We start from the raw sequence: 22,381 nt of genomic DNA on the forward strand, positions 1-22,381 counted from the left end.
AAGGTGAGGTAAAGCACACTGTGCAAAGTTAGGGGTGGTAGACAGCACAATGTAAGGTAATGGTTTCTTTCAATTAGCTCAGGATTGGGTGCTGAGTATGTAGCAGGGAAGCTGCAAACTAGATCTCCTACTAAATGGTATAACCAGTTGACCTCTGCTTCTGGAAGGACGCAGCTCTTCCCCTGCCAATGTAGTGCACTGACGATTGTCCTGATGTGACTTGCAGAGCAAGGGATGGGAATGCTGTACTCTTCCCTAAACAGGATGAACCCCCGCTAACATTACTCTCCTAGGAAGAAGGGGCAAGTCTTCAGATGGGAAATGCAAAATGTAAGAAGTAGGCCCCTTGGGCCTCTTTCTAGACCTCTTAGTTCTAGACTTTCAAAGGGCAGTTGCTGAGGTGTGGGTGCCAGGGTGATGCTCACAGTGTGGAGACAGGTCAGGGCCCAGGCAGGCCTAGATGTGGGAGCAGTGGAAAGCAAGCCACTTTGTGATGCTTTATGTTCCTCTCTATTTTCCTTTTGCTATCTTCCCATCTTTAGCAAACTCCTGTTTAAAAGTTACAGTCTAGTTTCAATTGTGTGTGAGGTATGAAGCAAAAGATTATGGGATCACACTTAGACCAAGGTGGCAGTAAGTGCTGCCAGCTGCAAAAGTTGGTGAGCAGAGAGAGCAGACATCCAAGGAGAGAATGCCACATGCGGCAGCTGCCGGTCCCATCTGGGAACTCTTTCTCTACTGCTAACCTTCAGGCATCTAGGTTTCTTTCATCAGACAAGGCAGTTTCTTTTTTGATGGTCTCCTGTAGTGCAGGCTTTCCAGCAATCCTTGGCTCACTGGTAGCCAGCAGGTCAGCACGTGGCATATTTCAAAGAGCTAAGTAGCTCCTGGATGGTCTGAGGAAAGTAGTAGGAGTAGAAACCTTAGGTCCTAAGGAAGAAGACATTGTGAATTCCACGTGAAAGACAAGGACAAAGGTAGAGTCACCATGAGAAGGTATGAAACTCATCTTTAAGGCATTAACAGGAGGCACAACATCAAGGACATGCTGATTTATACCACGCATCTGGCCACTGCTCTTCAAGTGAGGGTAAAAGAAGGCAGCTTGATATTGCCAAACTTTAATTTTTGTTAATCTGTGGATGTATAATGAGAAGTCTATTTAAAATTTCCAAATTAAAATTAAAATTTTTTCAAAATTATTTCTAATCTAGTTGTATTACAATCTAAGAACATGATCTGAATAATACCAATGATTTTTTTTTTTGAAATATGCTTAACGGTTTAATATAAAATCAGTACTTAGAAAAGTTTTTGTGTGCTTAAGAACAATGTGTATTCTCTAATTGCAAGTACTGTGTTCTAGACATGGCTATTAAAGCAAATATTACCTGTGCTGTTCAAATTTTCTAGGTATACTGAATTTCTGGTGTGTTTGAACTATCATTTCCTGAGAAAGGTATATTAAATTAACCCAAAATGATGATGAATTTATCAATTTGTCCTTGTGTTTCTGTCAAGTGTTGCTTTACATATTTTGAAGCTATATTATTTGGTAATATATGTTTAGAATTACTATATTTTCCCAACAAATTGACCCTTCTAATCATAATTTAGTGACTCCCTTTACATTTAATAATGTCTTCCACCTTAAAATCTATTTGTGCTAAGTACAGTGGCTCATGCTTGTAATCCCAACACTTTGGGAGCTGAGGCGGGAGGATCATTTGAACCCAGAGTTTGAAACCAACCTGGGCAACACAGTGAGACCCGTCTCTACAAAAAATAAAAATTAGCCAGGCATGTTGGCACACACCTGTAGTCCTAGCTCCTCAGGAGGCTGAGGTAGGGGGATAACTTGAGCCTGGAAGGTTGAGGCTGCAGTAAGCCATGATCTCACCACTGCACTCCAGTCTGGATGACAGAGCAGGACCCTCTCGAAAACAAAACAAAAAAAAAGAAAGAAACAAAACAAAAAAGTAGATTAAAGGTTACCAGGGCCTAGAGGGAGGAGGAATGAATAATTATTCCTTAATGGTTACAGGGTTTCTATTTGGGATGATGAAAAAGTTTTAAAAATAGCAATGTCTGCACAACATTGTGCATGTAATTAACGCCAAAGATTTGTAAACTTTAAAATAATTAATATGGCCAATTTTGTGTTACATATATTTTATCACAATAAAAAAGTAAGTACATCTTTATTCAGCCTTCTTTCCTAAAAGATGGTTTTGCAGTGTAAATAATTCTTAAGTTGAATTTTTTTTCCTCTCTCAGCAAGTATTTTTCCATTGCTTTATGAGTTCCATTGATATTGTTGAGAAGTCAGCTACAGTCTATCTTTCTGGCTGATCTCCAGATCTTCTTTAAATATAATGTATCTAGGTGTGAATTCCATTTATTTATCCTGCTGAAGCTCCACTGTATTTTCTTTTTGTAAGTAATAGAGTCTCACTCTGTCTCTCAGGCTGGAGTGCACTGGCACAATCATAGTACTGTAACCTCAAACTACTGGTTCAAGTGATCTTCCTCCTCAGCATCCCAAGAAGCTAGGACTACAGGCTTGCACCACCATGCCTAGCTAATTTTTTATTTTTTTCACAGACGGGGTCTCAGTATGTTGCCCAGGCTGGTCTTGAACTCCTGGCCTCAAGCAATCTTCCTGCCTAGGCCTTCCACAGTGCTAGGATTATAGGCATGAGCCACCATGCCTGGCCTAGAACTCATAAAAAATTAGACTTTCTCATTCTATCCTCCACGTCTTTTAACCATGGTTCATAACCCTGTTTGTCTCTGTGTTATCCTTTGACTTTTTCGGATTTATCTTCCAATTCTCTAATTCTCTATTTACTAAGTCTAATTGCTGTTAAACCAATTTGTTGAGTTTTAAATTTTACTTACTATAGTTTCTCATTTCTATTCTAGTTTTATTTAGTTCTTTTTTCAAATCTTAGTCATTTCATAATCTTTTTTCCTAACATACTTTCAATTCACTCTTTAGTTTCTTTCAACATATTAAAATACTTATTTTATTGTCAATGATTCTAATATCTAAAGTCTTTGTGACTGTGATTCCAATATTTGTTTTTTTCTGCTCTCACTCATGGTACCTTATTTTCCTGTGGGTTTTGTGACTTTTTATGTGAGCTTATATTTACTAGAACTTATCAGTGGCAAATTTTTAAAGGTTTGGTTGAGAGTTAATTCTTCCAGAAAGGATATGCTTTTGATTCTTCTAGCTTCTGGAAGCATTATCCATCTGGTGCCACTTTAAAATAAATATCTGGCTTCAAATGTTATAGACTATGCAGGTAGTGTTAATTCAGGTCTTGAGCAAAATCTCTGGGCTACTAAGAATTGGACAACACCATTAGGTAAGCTGCTTTCTTTAGCACGTGTATACTTCTTTGGCATACACAAAGTATACCTGCTCTTGTTTTATTCCTGGCCTCTATAGACTTTCCATACTTTCTTACCAGTTCTGCCATACGTTTTTAAAAAGTCCATCATGTTTCAAGAGTTTTATTGAAGAAGGATTTTTCAGGACAACCATTCTACTATATTACTGGAAATGTAAGTCTTATGCAAAATTATATATAGTTACATTTACATATATATAAAAATATATATGGAGAAAGTCTATAGCTATCATGAAATACTCAAAGGGCTTTGTGACCCTAAAAAGAATAAAACCACTACCAACGTTCTGTTTCAGTCATAGCCAAACTAAAATATCAGATTTACTCTGAAGTTTCACAGATCTCCAGGCAAGAGGAAATGCTGCATATAAAATGGACTTTCATTTTTAAACTGTCACCTGATTTCTAAGTTCTGGTATTACCTTGGAATTATCTCCATATACCAACTTACCCTCCCAACTACAATCCCAACAGATGAAAATTAAAAACAAAATTTTTTTTTTTTTGAGATGGAGTCTTCTTCTGTCACCCATACTGGAGTACAGTGGCACAATCTTGGTTCACTGCAGCCTCCACCTCCCAGGTTCAAGTGATTCTCCTGCCTCAGCCTCCTGAGTAGCTGGGACTACAGGTGTGTACCAGCACACCCCAGTATTTTTGGATTTTTTAGTAGAGATGGGGTTTCACCATGTTGGCCAGGCTGGTCTCGAACTCCTGACCTCAGGTGGTCTACCAGCCTTGGTCTCCCAAACTGCTGGGATAACAGGCATGAGGACACCATGCCTGGCCTAAAAACTTTCTAATTTCCAATGTCTCATCGACATGCATTAAGATCTATCTGCTACCAAAGGAATAGTTGGATTTTTGTACTCAAATTTCTATTTCTTTTCTTTTTTTTTTCAGATGGAGTCTTGCTCTGTTGTCCAGGCTGGTGTGCAATGGCACGATCTCGGCTCACTGCAACTCCCATCTCCCAGGTTCAAGAAATTCTCCTGCCTCAGCCTCCTGAGTAGCTAGGATTACAGGCACGTGCCACCACGCCCAGCTAATTTTTGTATTTTTAGTAGAGACAGGGTTTCACCATGTTGGCCAGGCACTGGTCTCGAACTCCTGACCTCATGATCCACCCTCCTGAGCCCTCCCAAAGTGCTGAGATTATAGGCATGAGCACCGTGCACAGCCCTGAAATTTCTATTTCTATTTCTCCCAATCTACAGGTGAGCACTGCCACTGAAGAGATACTTGGTGTTTGTTTATGTATTTATTTATTTTAGAGACAGAGTCTCACTGTGTTGCCCAGCCTGGAATGCAGTGGTGCCATCTCGGCTCACTGCAGGCTTGAACCCCCAGGCTCAAGTGGTCTTCCCACTGCAGCCTCCACGTGGCTAGAACTACAGATGTGCATCACTATGCCCAGCTAATTTTTTTTTTTTTTTCTGTAAAGACTAGGTTTTGCTATGTTGCTGAGGCTGGTTTTGAACTCTCAGCCTTAAGTGATCCTCCCACCTTGGTCTCCCAAAATGCCAGGATTATAGATAGAAGCCACTGCACCTAGCACTGTACTTAAGTGTTTAAAAGACATTTCTTAACTAGCAAGACTATTTGCCAGTATTACTAAAGGGGAAAAAAAACTGGCTTTTGGATCACACATTTTGTTTTACCATCATGTTAAGGTTCATTCAGGAAGTTAGTTTTAGCAGAAAATTAGCACTTATTGAATTTGAAAATAGCAAGGATATAGGCAGGAGGGAGATGGAGGAAATGACAAGATAAAATCAAGACATGAGTTGCTGTGGAAGCCTGTAGGGATGAAAAGAAGAACAGTGCAGGCCATGCAAGACACTTGGCAAGGAAATGAGAGGAAGGAAGTGAGCCTCACATGGGCCAATTCACAGAGCTGGAGTAACAGGCAGCAGGAATGCAAGACATAATCCAATGATCTTATAGGTACAACTGACACATGACAGATGGACTGAAACACTTGAATAAGGGATAGGTATGCCCAATTCCAAAGAAATGAACTTATTTGAGGAGAGAAAGTGGATCAGGCTTATATGTCAGGATGTAAACCCACAGGCAACCCACAAAACTAAGAACGGAAGTACGCAGAAATAAAGGGGTAAGGCAAGAACCGGAAAAAGGAGTGAAACACTGAAGGTATGCAACAGGTTGCCTAGCTAAATCTCACTAGACCATACATATTTAAAATGCAGGGTAGCAGCCATGATACTCAGGAAGTAGAGATATCCAGGGAACACCCTGCCCTTAGGAAATAAGAAAAAAAGAATTAAATCCAGGAATAATGATGTTTATTGTTTTCGTATTCAAGACATGAAGAATACTTGCTGATAGGATAAATAGGAACAATGCACTCTGCTAGGTGAAAAGGAAAGCTCTGCAGACGTTTATGTTGTTCTGGGAGATTTCATCTGACAGGAGAAGGCAGGGAAGCAAGGCATTGTAAGCAGAGTGAAAGGAGCAGGCAGAGGCCTGGAGGCAGGAAAGAGTGCAGGAGAGAAGCAGAGCCTGCCAGCCCCCATTGTGTGTGTGTTAAGGGAAGCTGTGCTGTGGAGTGGGGTGGCAGGAGAGGAGGCTGAGGACTAATCTTAAAGGGCTTTGGTAGCACAGCTCTGCTAAAGAACTGCAGACCTTACACCATAAAAACCCTAGAAGAAAATCTAGGCAAAACCATTCAGGACATAGGCGTAGGCAAGGACTTCAAGACTAAAACACCAAAAGCATTGGCAACAAAAGCCAAAATAGACAAATGGGACCTAATCAAACTCCACAGCTTCTGCACGGCAAAAAACAGTCATTAGAGTGACTCGGCAACCAACAGAACGGGAAAAAATTTTCGCAGTCTACCCATCTGACAAAGGGCTGATATCCAGAAATTACGAAGAACTAAAACAGATTTACAACAAAAAAACAAACAAGTCCATTCAAAAGTGGGCGAAGGATATGAACAGACACTTTACAAAAGAAGATATACATGAGGCCAACAAACATATGAAAAAATGCTCATCACCACTGGTCATTAGAGAAATGCAAATCAAAACTACATTAAGATGCCATCTCATGCCAGTTAGAATGGCGATCATTAAAAAATCTGGAGACAACAGATGCTGGAGAGGATGTGGAGAAATAGGAACACTTTTACACTGTTGGTGGGAGTGTAAATTAGTTCAACCATTGTGGAAGACAGTGTGGCGATTCCTCAAGGACCTAGAAATAGAAATTCCATTTGACCCAGTAATCCCATTATTGGGTATATATCCAAAGGACTATAAATTGTTCTACTATAAGGACACATGCACATGAATGTTCATTGCAGCACAGTTTACAATAGCAAAGACCTGGAACCAACCCAAATGCCCATTGATGATAGACTGGACAGGGAAAATGTGGCACATATACACCATGGAATATTAATGCAACCATCAAAAACGATGAGTTCATGTCCTTTGTAGGGACATGGATAAACCTGGAAACCATCATTCTCAGCAAACTGACACAAGAACAGAAAATCAAACACCGCATGTTCTCACTCATAGGTGGGTGTTGAACAATGAGAACACATGGACACAGGGAGGGGAGCATCAACACACTGGGGTCTGTTGGGAGGAAATAGGGGAGGGACAGTGGGGGGTGGGGAGTTGGGGAGAGATAGCATGGGGAGAAATGCCAGATATAGGTGAAGGGGAGGAAGGCAGCAAATCACACTGCCATGTGTGTACCTATGCAACAATCTGGCATGTTCTTCACATGTACCCCAAAACCTAAAATGCAATTAAAAAAAAAAAGGACTGCAGACCTAATCCAGAGGTACAAGCAGGTTTGCAAGCAGAAAAGCTACATGATCTGGTCCTTGTGCATGCCATGCAGGAAAGATAACTGGCAGCAAAGTGAATGGAAGACAGTGAGGAAGGAGGAAAATTACTGAAAAGATCATGACAATAGTCCAGAGAGGAAAAGGAATCAAATGTGATCATCAGGATTACTTTGTAAAACTTGGGTTGATTAGATGCTGGGCTATGCCATCATAAAAGCAAGGGGTGGAGAAGAAACAGGCTCAGAGGACCCTTGTCTTCCTACCCTTCCAGCTCTCCCTCCCTGGAAATCCCCAAGTTTGATCTTGAACTCCATGCCTCAAATGATCCTCCTGCCTTGGCCTCCCAAAGTGCTGGGATTACAAGCGTGAGCCACTGCTCCCAACCTGAAACCCTTAAGTTTGGATCACTGCAATCTCTGTTCCCACACCTCAGAGACTGAGAATTACTGAAGAAAATCTTATTATTCTCCAGACTGTGTAGGATTCAAACCCAGACATACCTGAGCAGTGTTTGCCAATGTTTTGTCTGATGGGTTCCTGGTCAGTCCCTACCCTATCTGTGATGTGTGCATGACATGGGCATGTATGTGTGCGCGCGCGCATGTTCATCCTGGCTTATGACTCCTACAGCCCTTTTACAGTCTTTTGTTAAAATGTTGGGGAGCTTTGGGCCACTGAATCTCTCTGACTTTCTCCTGCCCTCCATTCACTAGCTTTTCTCCCCAAGGCAGGAATCTAATCTTCCTGTCTTCCCATTAAAATGTTCTCTGACCTACCTTGTCTGATTGTAGGTCTGAAGACTTTCATTTCAAAAGGGGTCCTGCCCTACATCCTGGAAGTGGGGATGCTGCACAGAGAGGCCAAGAAGCATCTGGACAGGTCTTGCTGAGTTTCCCCACTCAGTCTGTCACTGAGATCAAACACTTTTTGAACCCGAGGTGTGGAGGTTGCAGTGAGCCAAGATCACGCCACAGCATTCCAGCCTGAGTGACAGAGCGAGACTCCGTATCAAAAAAAAAGAAAGAGGTGTTTTCCCCCTATGCCTTGGCCTCGTTTTCCATTTATGCTGTGACTAATCTCCCACCTTCTTCTTCAAGACCCTGCAAAACAATCAACTCTACTCATGCCTGTGTTTTCAATTTTTTCTTCTCTGTCATCTCCTAGTTCTCAACATAAACATGTCAAATATCTTCCATCTTAAAAGCAAAGAAAAAAGCCACCTTTGACCCTGCTATGTTAGTCAGCAAGTGATGAGTGGTGAGAAAAAGAAAATTAGAAAGGTAGATAGGAGGTGAAAGAGATGGAATCAGAAGCAGAATGGCTAGGGAAGGCCTCACTGAGAAGGCAACCAATCAAACCTGAAAGGAAGTAAGAGATCAGCCATGTGGCTTTGCAGGGAAAGGGCACTCCAGGCACAGGGGACAGCAAGAGCAAGGGCTGTAGAGCATGAAAGGAGGGGACTGATGCCTGAAGGGCTGGGCAGTTAAAGGTGAGTTAAATAGGCGACTAGAGAAGAGAAGCCCACATTTAGAACCAAGAGCAGGCAGGGGCCTTTGGGTTCAAGGAAGAGTGAGTGAATTTCAAGGAGGAAGAGCAGACTAAAGAGCCAAGTGCTGTAGAGACAACGAACTGAGGCTGGGGCAACTTGTTTCAGCCAGCATTCTGAAGCCACGCTGCAAAAGGGATAGGGAATATATGGGAAGTGAGAAAGCAACAGCAAGTAGACTACTCTTCCAAGGCGCCTGACAGACAAGTGAAAGTTCTGGAGCTGTGGCAGAGTATGGGAAGGTTTTATAGGACAAGGGAGACTTCAGTTGGTAAACAAGCAGAGGAAGCAGGGCAAAGGGAAATGTAAAGGGGCTGGCGTGAATGACCGCTGGGGAAAAGTCTTCCCAGAGGTGAGAAAAGAGCCCAGGAAGAGGGTCTGGTCTGGCTGCTAGAGACATGCATAAACCTTTTCACTCAGAAGCTCCAGGGCTCTCACATTTCCCATTTCTTCCCAGTAGCGGGTCCAGTGACTTCATCTCACCCCTTTTCTCTTTAAAACAACTACCACCCCATCCTACCCCTCAGGTTTTCTACCCAAAGCCTGGCACACAGGGAGATACAAGTCTTTTTGGATCCACCTTCCTTACTGCCTCCAAAGGTGACCAATACCTTTGAAATTCTCAGCAGGTGACATACATAACCATTTGGGGAGCCAGAGAGTTTATTAGGAATTCTATGAAACTGTTACAGGCACTGCTCCTCCCTTACTGCTTTGGGCTCCCAGGAACAGAGCTGTCTGGTCCATCCTCCTCAGAGAAGGTAAAGACATGCAACCAGGCAGGCTGCAGAGACAATCCAGGCAGGAAGACTGGTGCTTCCTTGAGCACAGTAGGTAATGTGCACTCCGGAGGCCCTTTAGGCTGGATGATGTCCTAACTTACCCAAGTATTTTCTATGCAGATAGTGGGACAGACCCTTCTTTTTTGAGTTAGACAGCTGCACTCTGTGGAGATGGGAAATGGTAGAGTGGGCAGTGGGGCAGAGGGCTGTGCACCTTGGGCTGCAGTTTCATGGTTCAGAGAGGAAAGCAGCAAGGAGAAGAGATGGACACGAGGGATGTGACTACGATATCCAGCTGGGCATTCCATAAAGACTTCTGCTAAATTGTGGTTAAGGTGTAAACTCCAATTTCCAGAAAGCCTCAAGGATGAGTGGTTATGTATATTTCTTCTCATTCATTTATTCACTCACTCTTTTACCCCAGTGGTTTTTGGTATGTCCACAAAGTTGTGCAACTATCAACTGTCTAATTCCAGAACATTTTCATCACCCGAAAAGAAACTGACACCCGTTAGCCATTATTCCCATTCCCATTCATTCATTTCTAAGGCCTGGCTATGGTAACTCTGTAAGTTCAACAGCAGAGAACACGTTAAAGAATACAACTTTAGAGAAACAAGATGCTGGAGAAGTGAAGTTCAATTTCCTGTAGGATCTGCTGGGAGCCTGAATCAACAAAAAGCTGAATAAACGTCATAGCTTGTCAGGCTGACAATTTTCCCTCAGAGACTAAGGCAAAGCCACAATGCTTGATTAACTGAAGAGAATGGGTAGCTGTTACTCCGAACCCAATTCTGCCCAATAAGGAGGAACTGGCAAGGAGAGAGCCAGCAGGCTGTGATAGCCAGGGAGACAAAGTCTGGATACAGGCAGCAATGTACTTCAGACTTCATAAGAGCAGAAGTGACTCCATGACATGAGGGATGGACTCACGCATCATAACCCACTGGACACCAAAGAATATTTAGGATGCTAAGTTGAGAATTTATGACTCAGAAGACACATGATAACTGTTATCTAGTAACTGATAGGTTGTCACATGAGACAGTAGATTTGTTCTATGGGGTCCCAAGTGGCATAAGTGGGACTAATGAGTGGAAAACTATAGGAAGAGAGCAGTGTTTCAGATCATTACAGGGAAAGATTTCCTAACAGTCAAGCAATCTTAAGGCAGAATGAATTGCCTTTAAGGTAGAAAGTTCAAATGCAATCTGGACATTCAATAAGTGGATGCAGTGGAGGTGATTCAAAAACCAGAGTGTGATCTGACAACTGTGGCATTCCCACACTTGAGGGGTGAGGTCAGCTGTGAGGTATGCTGCAAGTGATCTGTTATGATAATAAAACACTGAGATCTAATGTAGATGGCGGGGTGATGGATACAGCCAACCATCATGACACGTGTACACCTATGTAACAAACCTGCACGTTTTGCACATGTACCTCAGAACTTAAAGAATAATCAAAAAAAAAAAAAAACAAACTGAGGCGCATGATTTACTGTCTCTAGATTCTGGGTTATCACTATAACGTCACTCCCATTCACTAACATTATTAAATATTTTCTTAACAAAGGTGAAAAACTCCACATTGCTGGATAATGCTCATGGGAGTGTTCTCCTGAAGTGTGCTTTTAGGCTAAGAAAAGTGGAGAATTACCAGGTTGGATGACTAGTAGAATCCCTTCCAAGCTGAGATTTCATGAAGATAGGTGGCACCCCCTTCTCAGCCTTCAACCGAATTATGATCTACTGGTAGACAGGTGGTCGCTGTGATTTGAGGAACTGATCATTGGAGTGTCTCATCTGATAGACACTGGTAACAAGTTCTGGGAGTACATCTGAACTCTACCAAAAGGGAAAGTGAGGACTAGATATGTTAGATTTGTCTGCTTTTCATAGAATGGTCATTCAAATAATTTTAATGAGACCACAGGGAAGTTAAACTTTACAGTTTCTTTTAAAAAAAAAAAGCTACAAATAATATAAATAGGCCCAGAAAACACTATTTGTTTTTTGAAACATTAAACATTTTTCCCTCTAAGCAAGAATTGACATGAACTGGTAACTACCTCAACCTGAACTTAGCCAACCTTACCCCAATCCAAAATTGCCTTTCCCTTTTCAATTCCTTGGATGAATGTCCCTGGCAGAAACTGTTGTCACAAAGGCCAACTGTAGAAGTGCCACCATAAAACTGCTTGACTGACCCACTCAGGCCTTTTCAGCGTCTTTCCTGACTCCTTTTCCATGTCCTTTTTCTGCTGTTCTGCCAAACTACTTTGGAATGCAAGAAAAACTAAGCAGATGGGAGGTATCTGATCACCTGGTGCAGTAGGCTACTGGGCAGCCTGTGATTTCTGGCACCTCATATTTTTTTATTACAAAATTTGTTTCATTATAAAACTATTATTGCCACATTATAAAAATCTGGAAACTAGAGAAAGAAAAAAAATCACTTATGATCCTATCATTCTAATAAAATCACTGCATTTTGGTGCGTTGCTTCCTTTCCTCCAGGGTTCTTTGTATGTAGTTCCATGGGCTGCATCTATTTAGTTTATTTACACATTCCTCAGCTCCTCTACAAAGAATTTGCAGTAACTAACATAAAGATCATCAGACAGACAACTCCAGCTGACATACCCTCTCCCAAACCAGCCTGTACTCCTGATTCCCATTTCTAACGTACGGGTTCTAACTCCCGGTCATCCAGGTTGAAACCCTGGCACCATCTTGGACTCCTCTCCCTCAACCCCAACATCCACTTCCATAGATTCTTCTGTCATTATCACTTTCTCACTTCTTTCCTTCCCACTCCAACCCCCCTACTGATTTCGCTACCATCTAGTCCAGGTCCATAATTACTGCAATGCTTCTCTGACTCATTTCCTGGCCTCTACTTTCTCTCCTTTCCCTTGCAGTGCTAAATTATTTTCCGCTTTTTGAATGCTCTCTTGCTGAACAACATCTGCTTGGCTTTCCATTGTCTAACGAACAAAAAACATTATTTGGTCTGAAAATTTGTCCCCAGTCTATCTTTCCTACCATATCTTTGATCACTTCCTCTATGAAACCTCTGCTGACACACTTGTACCCTAGACATAAAACTGCAGTGTATGCAGTGAATGGGGCAGGATACGTGCCTGCTCCCTGGAGTCCCTGCAAGGTGCAGGGTTCCAGGCCAGCTGAGACAGATGAACAGGTAGTAGACGTATCCTTCTGCTATTATCAACTATGAAACTGGACAAAATAAATGAAGAAATCACGTCCAAGCATTACACAAACAGCAGAGCTGTGAACCTAGAGGGAAGGGAAATACGAGGAATGAGGTACAAGTTCACCTGGCTTTCAGCCTGGGGCACTTTTCATACTGTGGCTCAGGGAAGTGGCATCTACATGCCGGGCAGGTATGCCTAAGCCTCTGCATGCAGCGGAGACTGCTAAGAATGTAAGAAATCAAGCCAGTACTTGCTTTTTAAAGTGGGCTGCTTCAATTTTGGATTTTAAAAAGATATAATTTCTCTAAAATTTCCAGAGGACCTTTTCTTTTGTTATGCTTTATCTTTCTTTCGGTTTTCTTTAGTTGAAAACATTGAGGCTGGGCACAGTGGCTCATGCTTGTAATCCCATGGTGGCTGGTGCTTTGGGAAGCCAAGGCAGGAAAATTGCTTGAGCTTGGGAGTTCAAGGCTGCAGTGAGCCACTGCATTCCAGCCTGGGCAACAGAGTAAGACCCTGCCTCTAAAAATCAATCAATTAATGAATGAATTTTAAAAAAAGAAAAGAAACTATTGGGCAATCTTGCCCATAGTTTCAAGGAAGATAAAAACAGTTTTAGGCAATGATGCCTTCTATCTCTCAGCCTTCTATCTACTAAGCTTCGCTATCTATTATAGTAGAGAAGAGTTTATATACTGAACCTATGGAGTTCTGTATCAGTAGGAGATATTAGTATCTTTGCAATGTTTTAAAAGACTAGGTCACTGGGCCATCAACACTTGGTGGCAGACTGAAACTGCAAGGGTGGATATCCACATTGGGCAAATGTCAAAGGCCATATTAGTGCCAAGGTCATCTCTGAGAATGACTGAAGCCAAAGCAGTCACCCAGACGCCATCCTAGAGAGGGGCAAGAAGTAGGTAAATACTAGAAGCAGCACATCTGGGGCATTAGAAAGGGGATTGGGGGTGCAGGGCATAGTAGTTGACGCCTGTGATTCCAGCACTTTGGGAAACTGAGGTAGATGGATCACTGGAGCCCAGGAGTTCAAGACAAGCCTGGGAAACATGGTGAAACCCCATCTCTACCATAAATACAAGACATCAGCCAGCCTTGGTGGCGCACACCTGTAGTCTCAGCTACTTGAGAGTCTGAGGTGGGAGGATCACCTGAGCTTGGGAGACTGAGACTGCACTGAGCCATGATCATGTTACTATACTCCAGTCTGGGCAACAGAGTGAGACAAGACAGAAAGAAAAGAAAGGGAGGAAAGAAGGAAAGAAGGAAGGGAAAGGAAGGAGAGGGGAGGGAAGGGGAGGGAAGGGAAGGGGAGGGGAGGGGAGGGAAGGAGATTGGGAGGGTTCACTTTTCTCATATGCTATACATTTTTCCTTTGAGACTCAATTGCTGCATTCCCTTCCTCCAACTATAATTTCCAAAGACAACTGGCCTCAATCCCACTTTTACCTGCTCAGCAACATCCCAAAAGAATGTTTAAAGAGCCTTTACAGTTTGCCTGTCTCAACCTCCTGGATAGATGAAAACCTACTGGGAGCAGCCCAGGCTTCTCCAGCTCAGCCCTGGAAAGGCATTTCTCAGGGAAGGTGTTCCTGCTGCCCACCAGGGAGCATGCCTTTGAAGAGTACCCATTCAATCACCTTATTTGGTGTTAAATTCAGGTAAAGAACCCTATGTCTCTCCCAAGCAGAGCCCTTAGGAGCTTTCTTTCTGTGATACCTTACGCCAACACTAGAACTATCTGAAGGGCCAAGGCTTGAAATTCATTCTTTTGCACTCACTGTTGCCCCTTCTGAGGCCCAAGAAGAGTCTAGTGAGAGAACATTTCTCATTCTCACACTCACCAATGTCAGCACAGGAACACAATCTTAAGGTCACATAGTTGTAAAGGCTCAGAGGCCTATGGCAAGTTCAGGCACAAAGCAAACCTAGCTTTGCACAAGATGCGGCCTAGGGAGCACAGGGCAGCCAGGCAAACCACATAAGCATGCAGACTGCCTGCTACCCAGAATACTATAGAAATCTCCATCCTACCATCAGCAAGTGGCTTGCAGGAGAGGGCGTCATCGAGGTCTCGGGCAGTTGATGGGTCAATGGTGAAGATACAGTCTTTTCTAGGAAAGATTGAAGAAATAATTAGCAGTGCCACAAATAATAACAACTTCACCCTACACAGTACAGCTTTAAAGAACAGCAAATTTTGCTTATGTATTCTGTTAGGGAAAGTGAAAAGTAACTTCTGTAAATCTCTGAGAACAAGATCTTAGTTAAACGTAAGACTGGGAAGAGACAAATGGGTGAGTGACTTTCTCTTCCTCTGTGTGAAATGGCACCTACTTCTCCTTCACCCCAAGCCATAAGAGATGTGAGTGGATGAGAATGAGGCTGCTTCCATGAACGAGGCTTCTCAAGAAGAGTTAGCCAACAAGAAGGGCAAGTTACTTTGGTAAATTAATCTTCAATTTACACTTTGGAAAAATATCCCTCCCCAGTGGCTGATGGGAAGCTATCCTTTAAGGACCTCTATGAAGATAATTTACTGCTCCTTCTCCTATGTTGAAAAAATGGGAATATGCCAAAGAATAAGTCATCTGACTTGTGATACAGGGGGATGAGACCCAACAATGAGCTTCTCAAAAAAACTTTGGGCTGTGGAGTTAACCATGATATAAGTCTACCTGGAAACAGCCCAAATCACAGTTTGTTTCCAAAGAATAATTGTGTATTTCAACCAAGCTCACACCAAGTATACTATGTGCCCATTTCATCTTTGCACAGTATCCTTACAAACGTCACATTCTTAACATGTGAAACTCCCAGACATTTTTATTCTGTTTTATAGTTTCGCATGCCCAACTCAACCCACCCATTCCCATCATGTAAACAACTAAAGATTTTGGCAGCAGCTGTCCCTGGTTCTCCATACCTCCGGCCTTCCCTGCCTGGGTACTGCCTGGAGATTGGGGTATTCAGCAGCAACTGCCCTTCTGCCCTCATGCCATACTCTCTAGTCAGTGCTCACTGCTTCCTAAGTTCTTCCTCCACTCCATCCAGTACTAGCGGTGCACTGCCACCATTTCTTTGTCTTTTCCTGATTCATCAACACCAATGATGGTAGCCAAGCTGGTGCTAACCATGGTAAGACAGGCTTTGTTCGTAAAGACTTCTTTCCTGGTGTTACCCCTCTGTTCAAAACTTCTTGGCAGCAGTGAGCTTCGATTGGGCCACTGTACTCCAGCCTGGGCAACAGAGCAAGACCCTGTCTTCAGAGGCTGCCAAGCTGCTTTAGCACCGGCCTGCCACAAGCTCTTGGGGCCTTTCTCTATCTGACTCTTAACTGTCCACTTTCCCTACTCCTAATTACTCACAACAGCCCTCTCTAATCCTAACCACAATACTTTGATCCTAAGACAGTATTAATTATATGATGCATCATCAATTCTCTAATAGCTTTTGGAGAAATAAAAACCCTACCACATTAAATATATACATTAATTTTAAGACACTTCAGAATTTCAGAATGTCAAATGTTGGTCTCAAACTCCTGGCTTCAAGTGATCCTCTCAACTTGGTCTCCCAAACTGCTGGGATTACAGGTGTGAGCTCCATGCCCAGCCCGGAAAGAAATCTTAAATGGCAAATGGATAACCAAACTGTGGTACACCCCCATAATGGAACAGTACTTAGCAACAAAAATTAACAAATTATTCATAAATGCAACAGCCTGAATGAATTTCAAAGGTATTAGACTGAGTGAAAAGAGTCACTCTCAAAAAGAAAACAAAGCACTTTGGGAGGCCAAGGTGGGTGAATAACCTGAGGTTAGGAGTTCAAAACCAGACTGGACAACATGGTGAAACCCCGTTTCTACTAAAAATGCAAAAATTAGCTGAGCATGGTGGCACCTGCCTGTAGTCCCAGCTACTCAGAAGACTGAGGCAGGAGAATTATTTGAACCCGGGAGGCAGTGAGCCAAGATTGTGCCACTATATTCCAGCCTTGGCAACAGAGTGAGACTTGGTCTTGGTCTCAAAGAAAGAAAAGAAAAGAAAACAGAATAAGACAGAGAGCAGATCAGCGGTTGCCAGGGCTAGGAAAGGGAGGCTTGTGTGGGACAGCAGGGGGAGTGGAACTAAATCCATACATGTCTTAAAATTCACAGAATTTTACATACAGCAAATAAAGGTCAATTTTATCATTTAGTTTAAAAAAAATTAATGTGATTTTTCAAATCAAGAAAAGTAAAAAATAAATGTTAAATATTCATAGGGTTGATTGATGGGTGCTAGATTTATGGATTAATTTTTTCCCTTTAATGTGTACTTTTTCATATTTTAAAAACTTTTCACTGCAATTGAATATGGAAAAAATAAACACTGTAGAGAATCTTCCTCAATCAAGAAACAATTGATCAGATATATATTATTGCTTGTACATATATTTAGCTATCTGTAACACTTGTTACAAGGTGCATTTGGCTTAATAGAGTTAATGGCTTTAAGACTATAAATCTGGTAAAAACTATGTCCCCACTGGACGCTAAGAAAATAGGGCCAAGGAGGGTGGGTACCACTCAGGTGGAGGGAACAAGAACATTTAGAGTACAGATCCCAGAAAGGGTGGTTAATCAGGAGACCCACTCTCCTACTAAATATTTCGAGAAGAGTCACACACAGTGTGGGAAACGTGAAGGTTGAAGCCTCACGATATAGAGAAATAATTTTGGTTCCACTATATAAAAGAGGTTGTAAGCAAGAGTGCCAGAGAAGAGAAACACTGATCTCCTGGAATGCATGCTCCAAGGGCTGTGTTCCCAGAGCCTTGAACAGAGGTTGCATCTCAGATGTGTTTGTTGAATGAACAGATGGATGGTAACAGGAAGCGCCCAGGAGGTGAAATCAGACCTGGCACCACAGCAATGTGCTGTAATTAATGAGGATCTTGAACTTGGCTCACAAGGAAAAGAAGGAAGTATCTACTTCTTTCCCCTTTTGATATCTCCCATAAAACCTACCCAAATGTTTTATATACACTGAGTACTCAATAAAAAATACTTGTATAACTGAAGCTAAAAAGTCAGACATGGTAGTAGGAATGTTTGGTTCTTCTTCTTTCATCATAATGACATCATAAAAAGCCAAAAAAATGTTCCCCTAGCCAAAATAAAAAAGAACTCTACTAGCTTGGTTGGAGGTGGGAGCTATAGTTTACTAGGTTACTTGGAGAGTTGACTAGAAGTTTTATTTTCTTAAAATTGTCTCTGGGTGCTTTGAGACTTTCATTTCTATAGATACAGTGAATAAATGATAACGCCCACTAAGACATTTCCAGCTTGAAGTTGATCCAACCATATGTGACCAAGTAAGACTTTGTTAGTTTGTAAATGTCTTCTTTGAGAGGACCCACAACTGCTTTCTAAGGAAAATCCTAGACTAGCCTACATGTAAGGACTCAAACCAACTTTCTATTACCTTTAAAATTTTTTAATCTGCTGGTAAACCAGAAACATGAAAGTCTAAATTAAAATGGAACCTGATGAAGAGTACTTGGGAAGGCTTGCTTGCTGGAAAGGTAAGCCACCCAAACATTACTTCTGATCAGGAGTCCGCAAACCATATTACACTGGCCAAATCTGGCCTGCCACCTGCTTGTGAATGATGTGCAAGATAAGAACAGTTTTTGCATTTTTAAATGACTGAAAAATAAAAAGTCAGCCAGCACGGTGGCTCACACCTGTAATCCCAGCACTTTGGGAGGCCGAGGTGGGGGGATCACGAGGTCAAAAGATCAAGACCATCCTGGCCAACATGGTGAAAACCCATCTCTGCTAAAAATATAAAAATTAGCTGGGCATGGTGGCGTGTGCCTGTAGTTCCAGCTACTTGGGAGGCTGAGGCAGGAGAATCGCTTGAACCTGGGAGGTGGAGGTTGCAGTGAGCCAAGATCACACTACTGCACTCCAGCCAGGCAACAGAGAGAGACTCTGTCTCAAAAATAAATAAATAAAAAGTCAAAAGAAGAATGCCATTTGTGACATAAAAAATGATTGTGGCAATTCAAATTGCGCCTAAAATATTTATTATGTGACCCTTCCCAGGAAGTTTGCTGACCCCTGTTTTAGCTCAATATGTCTGAAAGTGCCAATTAAGTGTTTTAATCTTTTAAAAAAAGGCCTTGTGATTAAATCAGTTTGGGAAATACTGGGCTGATTTCTTAATTGTAGGACTTCGAGGAGCCTTTAATAGGCCAGTATCAACAGTTCTTGCCTGACTCGCTTGCTCCCAGCACTTCTTTGTGGGACAGCATCTCCCAGAACCAAGGTTCCTCAAGGGAGCACCTTTGGAGATGTGTAGAACTGCACTGAATGCTCTGCACAGGCCTCCCGTGGTGCCCTTGTCCTACTTAGGGCTTTGCCACCACACCTACCACAAGGCACACTGCAAGAAGTCAAGCAAATGACTGTGTTATCATTGTAGGGAATCGGGGAGAACAAGAGCCCATTTGACCGTGTAGATAGAGTGCACTTATGGGGGAAGGTAATGCAGTATAAGGAAACACTCTTCTTGTGACAATCTACATCTTACAGACACACAAATTTTATCCTTGATGGTTTCCCCTTTAGCTATATGAATTGTCTGCTGTATAAAATAAAATAAACAAACTTTAAAATGTTTTCCTTTTTGCTTTCGCTGCTAGGAAGCTCAGAAAACCTTCCCAACTTGCCTCTAGAAGATTTTATTTATAGTTTGCACTTTGTGAACTAACCCTTATCCTGGCTGTGCCTAATTTTCTATTCATGTGTTCCTTTTGCCCATTTCCTAATTTTCAAAAAACTTGCTGGCACAGTGGCTCATGGCTATAATTCCAGCACTTCCCATGGTGGGCAGATTGCTTGAGTGCAGGAGTTCAAGACCAGCCTGGGCAATATGGTGAAATCCTGTTTCTACAACAAATACAAAAATTAGCTGGTGTGGTGGCATGAACATGTAGTCCGAGCTACTTCAGAGACTACTCCTGAGGAGTAGGAGTAGTCTACTATTACTACCAGTTAGTAGTAGAAGGAGAATTGCTTGAGTCTGGGAAGCAGAAGTTGCAATAAGCTGAGATCACACTACTGCATTCCAGCCTAGGTAACAGAGCAAGACCCTGTCTCAAAAAACAAACAATAACAACAACAAAATTTACTGTATTACATATATCTGTAAATTGCCTTAAAATATTTTTGGATAAAAGCAGGGTATTACTAAATACATATGTATATTGAGGGATTACAACATTAGAGAATCATGTGTTGAGGGGATGCTGGAAGAAAGAAAGAAGCAGCCTAGACTACCAAGGGAATGAACCTCTAGGCAGTAAAACTCAGAGGGCTCTCAGAAAGCGTTTGTATTGTAGCAGCAGACTCCAAGCTTGCTCTCTCATTGTGGAAAACTGGGAGAAGCAAAGGAACGGTGAGTGACCCTGACAAACCCCAGTCCTCAGTGCTGAGAGCCAGTGATTTAATCTGTTGTCATCACCGCAATTAGGAGTGTGCCACGATGTGCTGCATGAGGGCTCCTGCTTGAAGCCGCAGTGGCTACGAGCTGCTGGCCTCAGCACTTGGGAGCCCAGCCCTGTGGGGCGGGGTTGAGGGTGAGGGGGGCGGTGCACCATGCAGCTGTTACACTCTGTTAACATGCTTGGGATTTTACTGGCTCCTTTTCTGGAAGGCTGTGGTCTCACAACCTGCAGGGAGCATCCTGGCCTGCCAGCTTTTAGAACCTGTGAGACCAAATATTTAAAGAGTTCCGCAACAATGGTTAGAAAGAAGCTAACCCTGACTCGCAGAAAATAAAGTACCAGGTGGGGGAGGGAAAGAATGAGACTCCAGTCCATGAGGCTGCAGAATTCCAACTCAGAGCAACGTTATGTAACCAAAATTTCTGAAGGCACGTGACCGCGGGGCTTAGGAGAACTTTTTAAAGAGAAAGAAAACTTCTAAGACTGTGTTTTTCCCAAAGCCATTGGTCTGGGAATGAACACATGAAGAGTAAGCAAAAGCCTTCTATAATCCCTTAAGACCTCACCAAGAACCTTACGAAATAACAAAAGCCTAGAAATAATTTCTGTTCCTTTGTCACTCACACTCTTCCTCTGAGCCTGCACCCTCAGCTTCCTCACGGTGTTAATACCTCTACCTCCTTTAAGCTGGAAGAAACTGTCTAGTCACCACAGCAACATTTACTCACCACTTTGTCATTATTCACCTCACTGGATTTTGGCCATGGCCCCTACCACATCACAGAAACTGCTCTCCCCAAGGTTGCGGATGCTGCCAGATTAAGCATCCTAAAGCATGTGTTGGTCAAAAACCTTCATCAACTCCTTACCGAGAAAAATCGAAAGTCAGCTTAAGATTTAAAGCCCTTCATGACCCAGACCCAACCTGTACTTTTCCAGTTAGATTGCATGCTCCCCATCTGTCCCTCGTGTGCTACACTCTCCTCTACACCTTCTGCTCTCTGAAACGTTGTTTGTGCTGTTCCTATATTGGGTTACTTACTCTACCAATCTCCAATGTCTAAGATCTACCTTGCAGTTAAAGCCCTGGCTGCAATGCCATCTTTTTTCCAGTAAACCCTCATGGCCCCACAGAATGGAAGCCACCTCTCCCCACCCACCCTATCCATGCCTGCAACCTGCCCCTCTCTGATGGCAACAGCCACTGTCTCTGACATATTGGTGGCCACTTATGGACATGTCTTATCTCTGTGACAGGCTGGAAGTCAGTATCGTGTCTGGTAATGATACTGTCCTGTCGTTACATCCCTTCCAGCACACTGAAGGCATATATATAATGAATAGCTGATGGACAGATGAATGAAAAAATGACCAAAGGGCTCTTGTGGAGCACTTTTCCATTCAATTTTGCCACTGTGTCTTGGGAAATACATTTAAGATTAGAACTCATGACTTCTTGGCATTCAATCCTGTGGTCACACCACAGTGTTATTGTTTCCAAGAGTGTCCTTTTCTGTCTTCATCCCATCTTCTTTTCTCATAAAATAGTGTTTTACAAACTGCGGTTCAGGGACCATTTCCAGATTAACAAAATTTATAGAGGCCCTCCACTGTCCGTGACTCTGGGTCTGTCTCCTTGCTAGCAAGCAATTCTGGGGAGGAGGATCTGGGTCAATGATGAAGAATGGGTGAAAAGAAATGGAAAAAAATTAAGAAATAACCTTAAGTGGATAAAGAATAAAATTTTTAGTCCAACACTTTCTTAGATCAGATGGCATCACAGTTTATATAGAAATCAGCAAATTTTATGTAAACCGTAGAAGGAAAAACAAATGAAGAGCTGGATCCTTCACCCACCATGATGTGTTCCCAAGTGTACCATTGTAGAGAGCCCAACCAGATGGGCGCTGGACATTCCAGAACAATCAGATGCTAAATTCATCTTAGCCTCCATTTCATGGAGCTGGAATAATCATTCAAACCTAGGTTGTCCCCTTGGTTCAGTGGGGCTGTCCCTTTTCTTTTTTTCAATGGTAGTTGCCAATATCATAATACTCTTTCACT

The 22,381-nt window shown here is 42.5% G+C and overlaps 1 protein-coding gene across 4 annotated transcripts in view; it reads right to left on the minus strand.

Annotated features, from left to right (window-relative positions):
• The window catches only part of DIS3L2 (DIS3 like 3'-5' exoribonuclease 2), a 392,467-nt gene that overhangs the window by 119,045 nt on the left and 251,041 nt on the right, over window positions 1-22,381 (minus strand). For all 4 annotated transcript variants that reach the window (XM_012434086.2, XM_012434085.3, XM_012434084.3 and 1 more), the window contains exon 10: window positions 14,852-14,931. In XM_012434086.2, the coding sequence (XP_012289509.2) occupies window positions 14,852-14,931 (80 nt within the window). The remainder of the gene's footprint in view (window positions 1-14,851; window positions 14,932-22,381) is intronic.

Source organism: Aotus nancymaae, unplaced genomic scaffold, assembly GCF_030222135.1.
Source record: "Aotus nancymaae isolate 86718 unplaced genomic scaffold, 86718_ANA_hifiasm-v0.15.2.pri h1tg000008l, whole genome shotgun sequence".
Taxonomy (NCBI): domain Eukaryota; kingdom Metazoa; phylum Chordata; class Mammalia; order Primates; family Aotidae; genus Aotus; species Aotus nancymaae.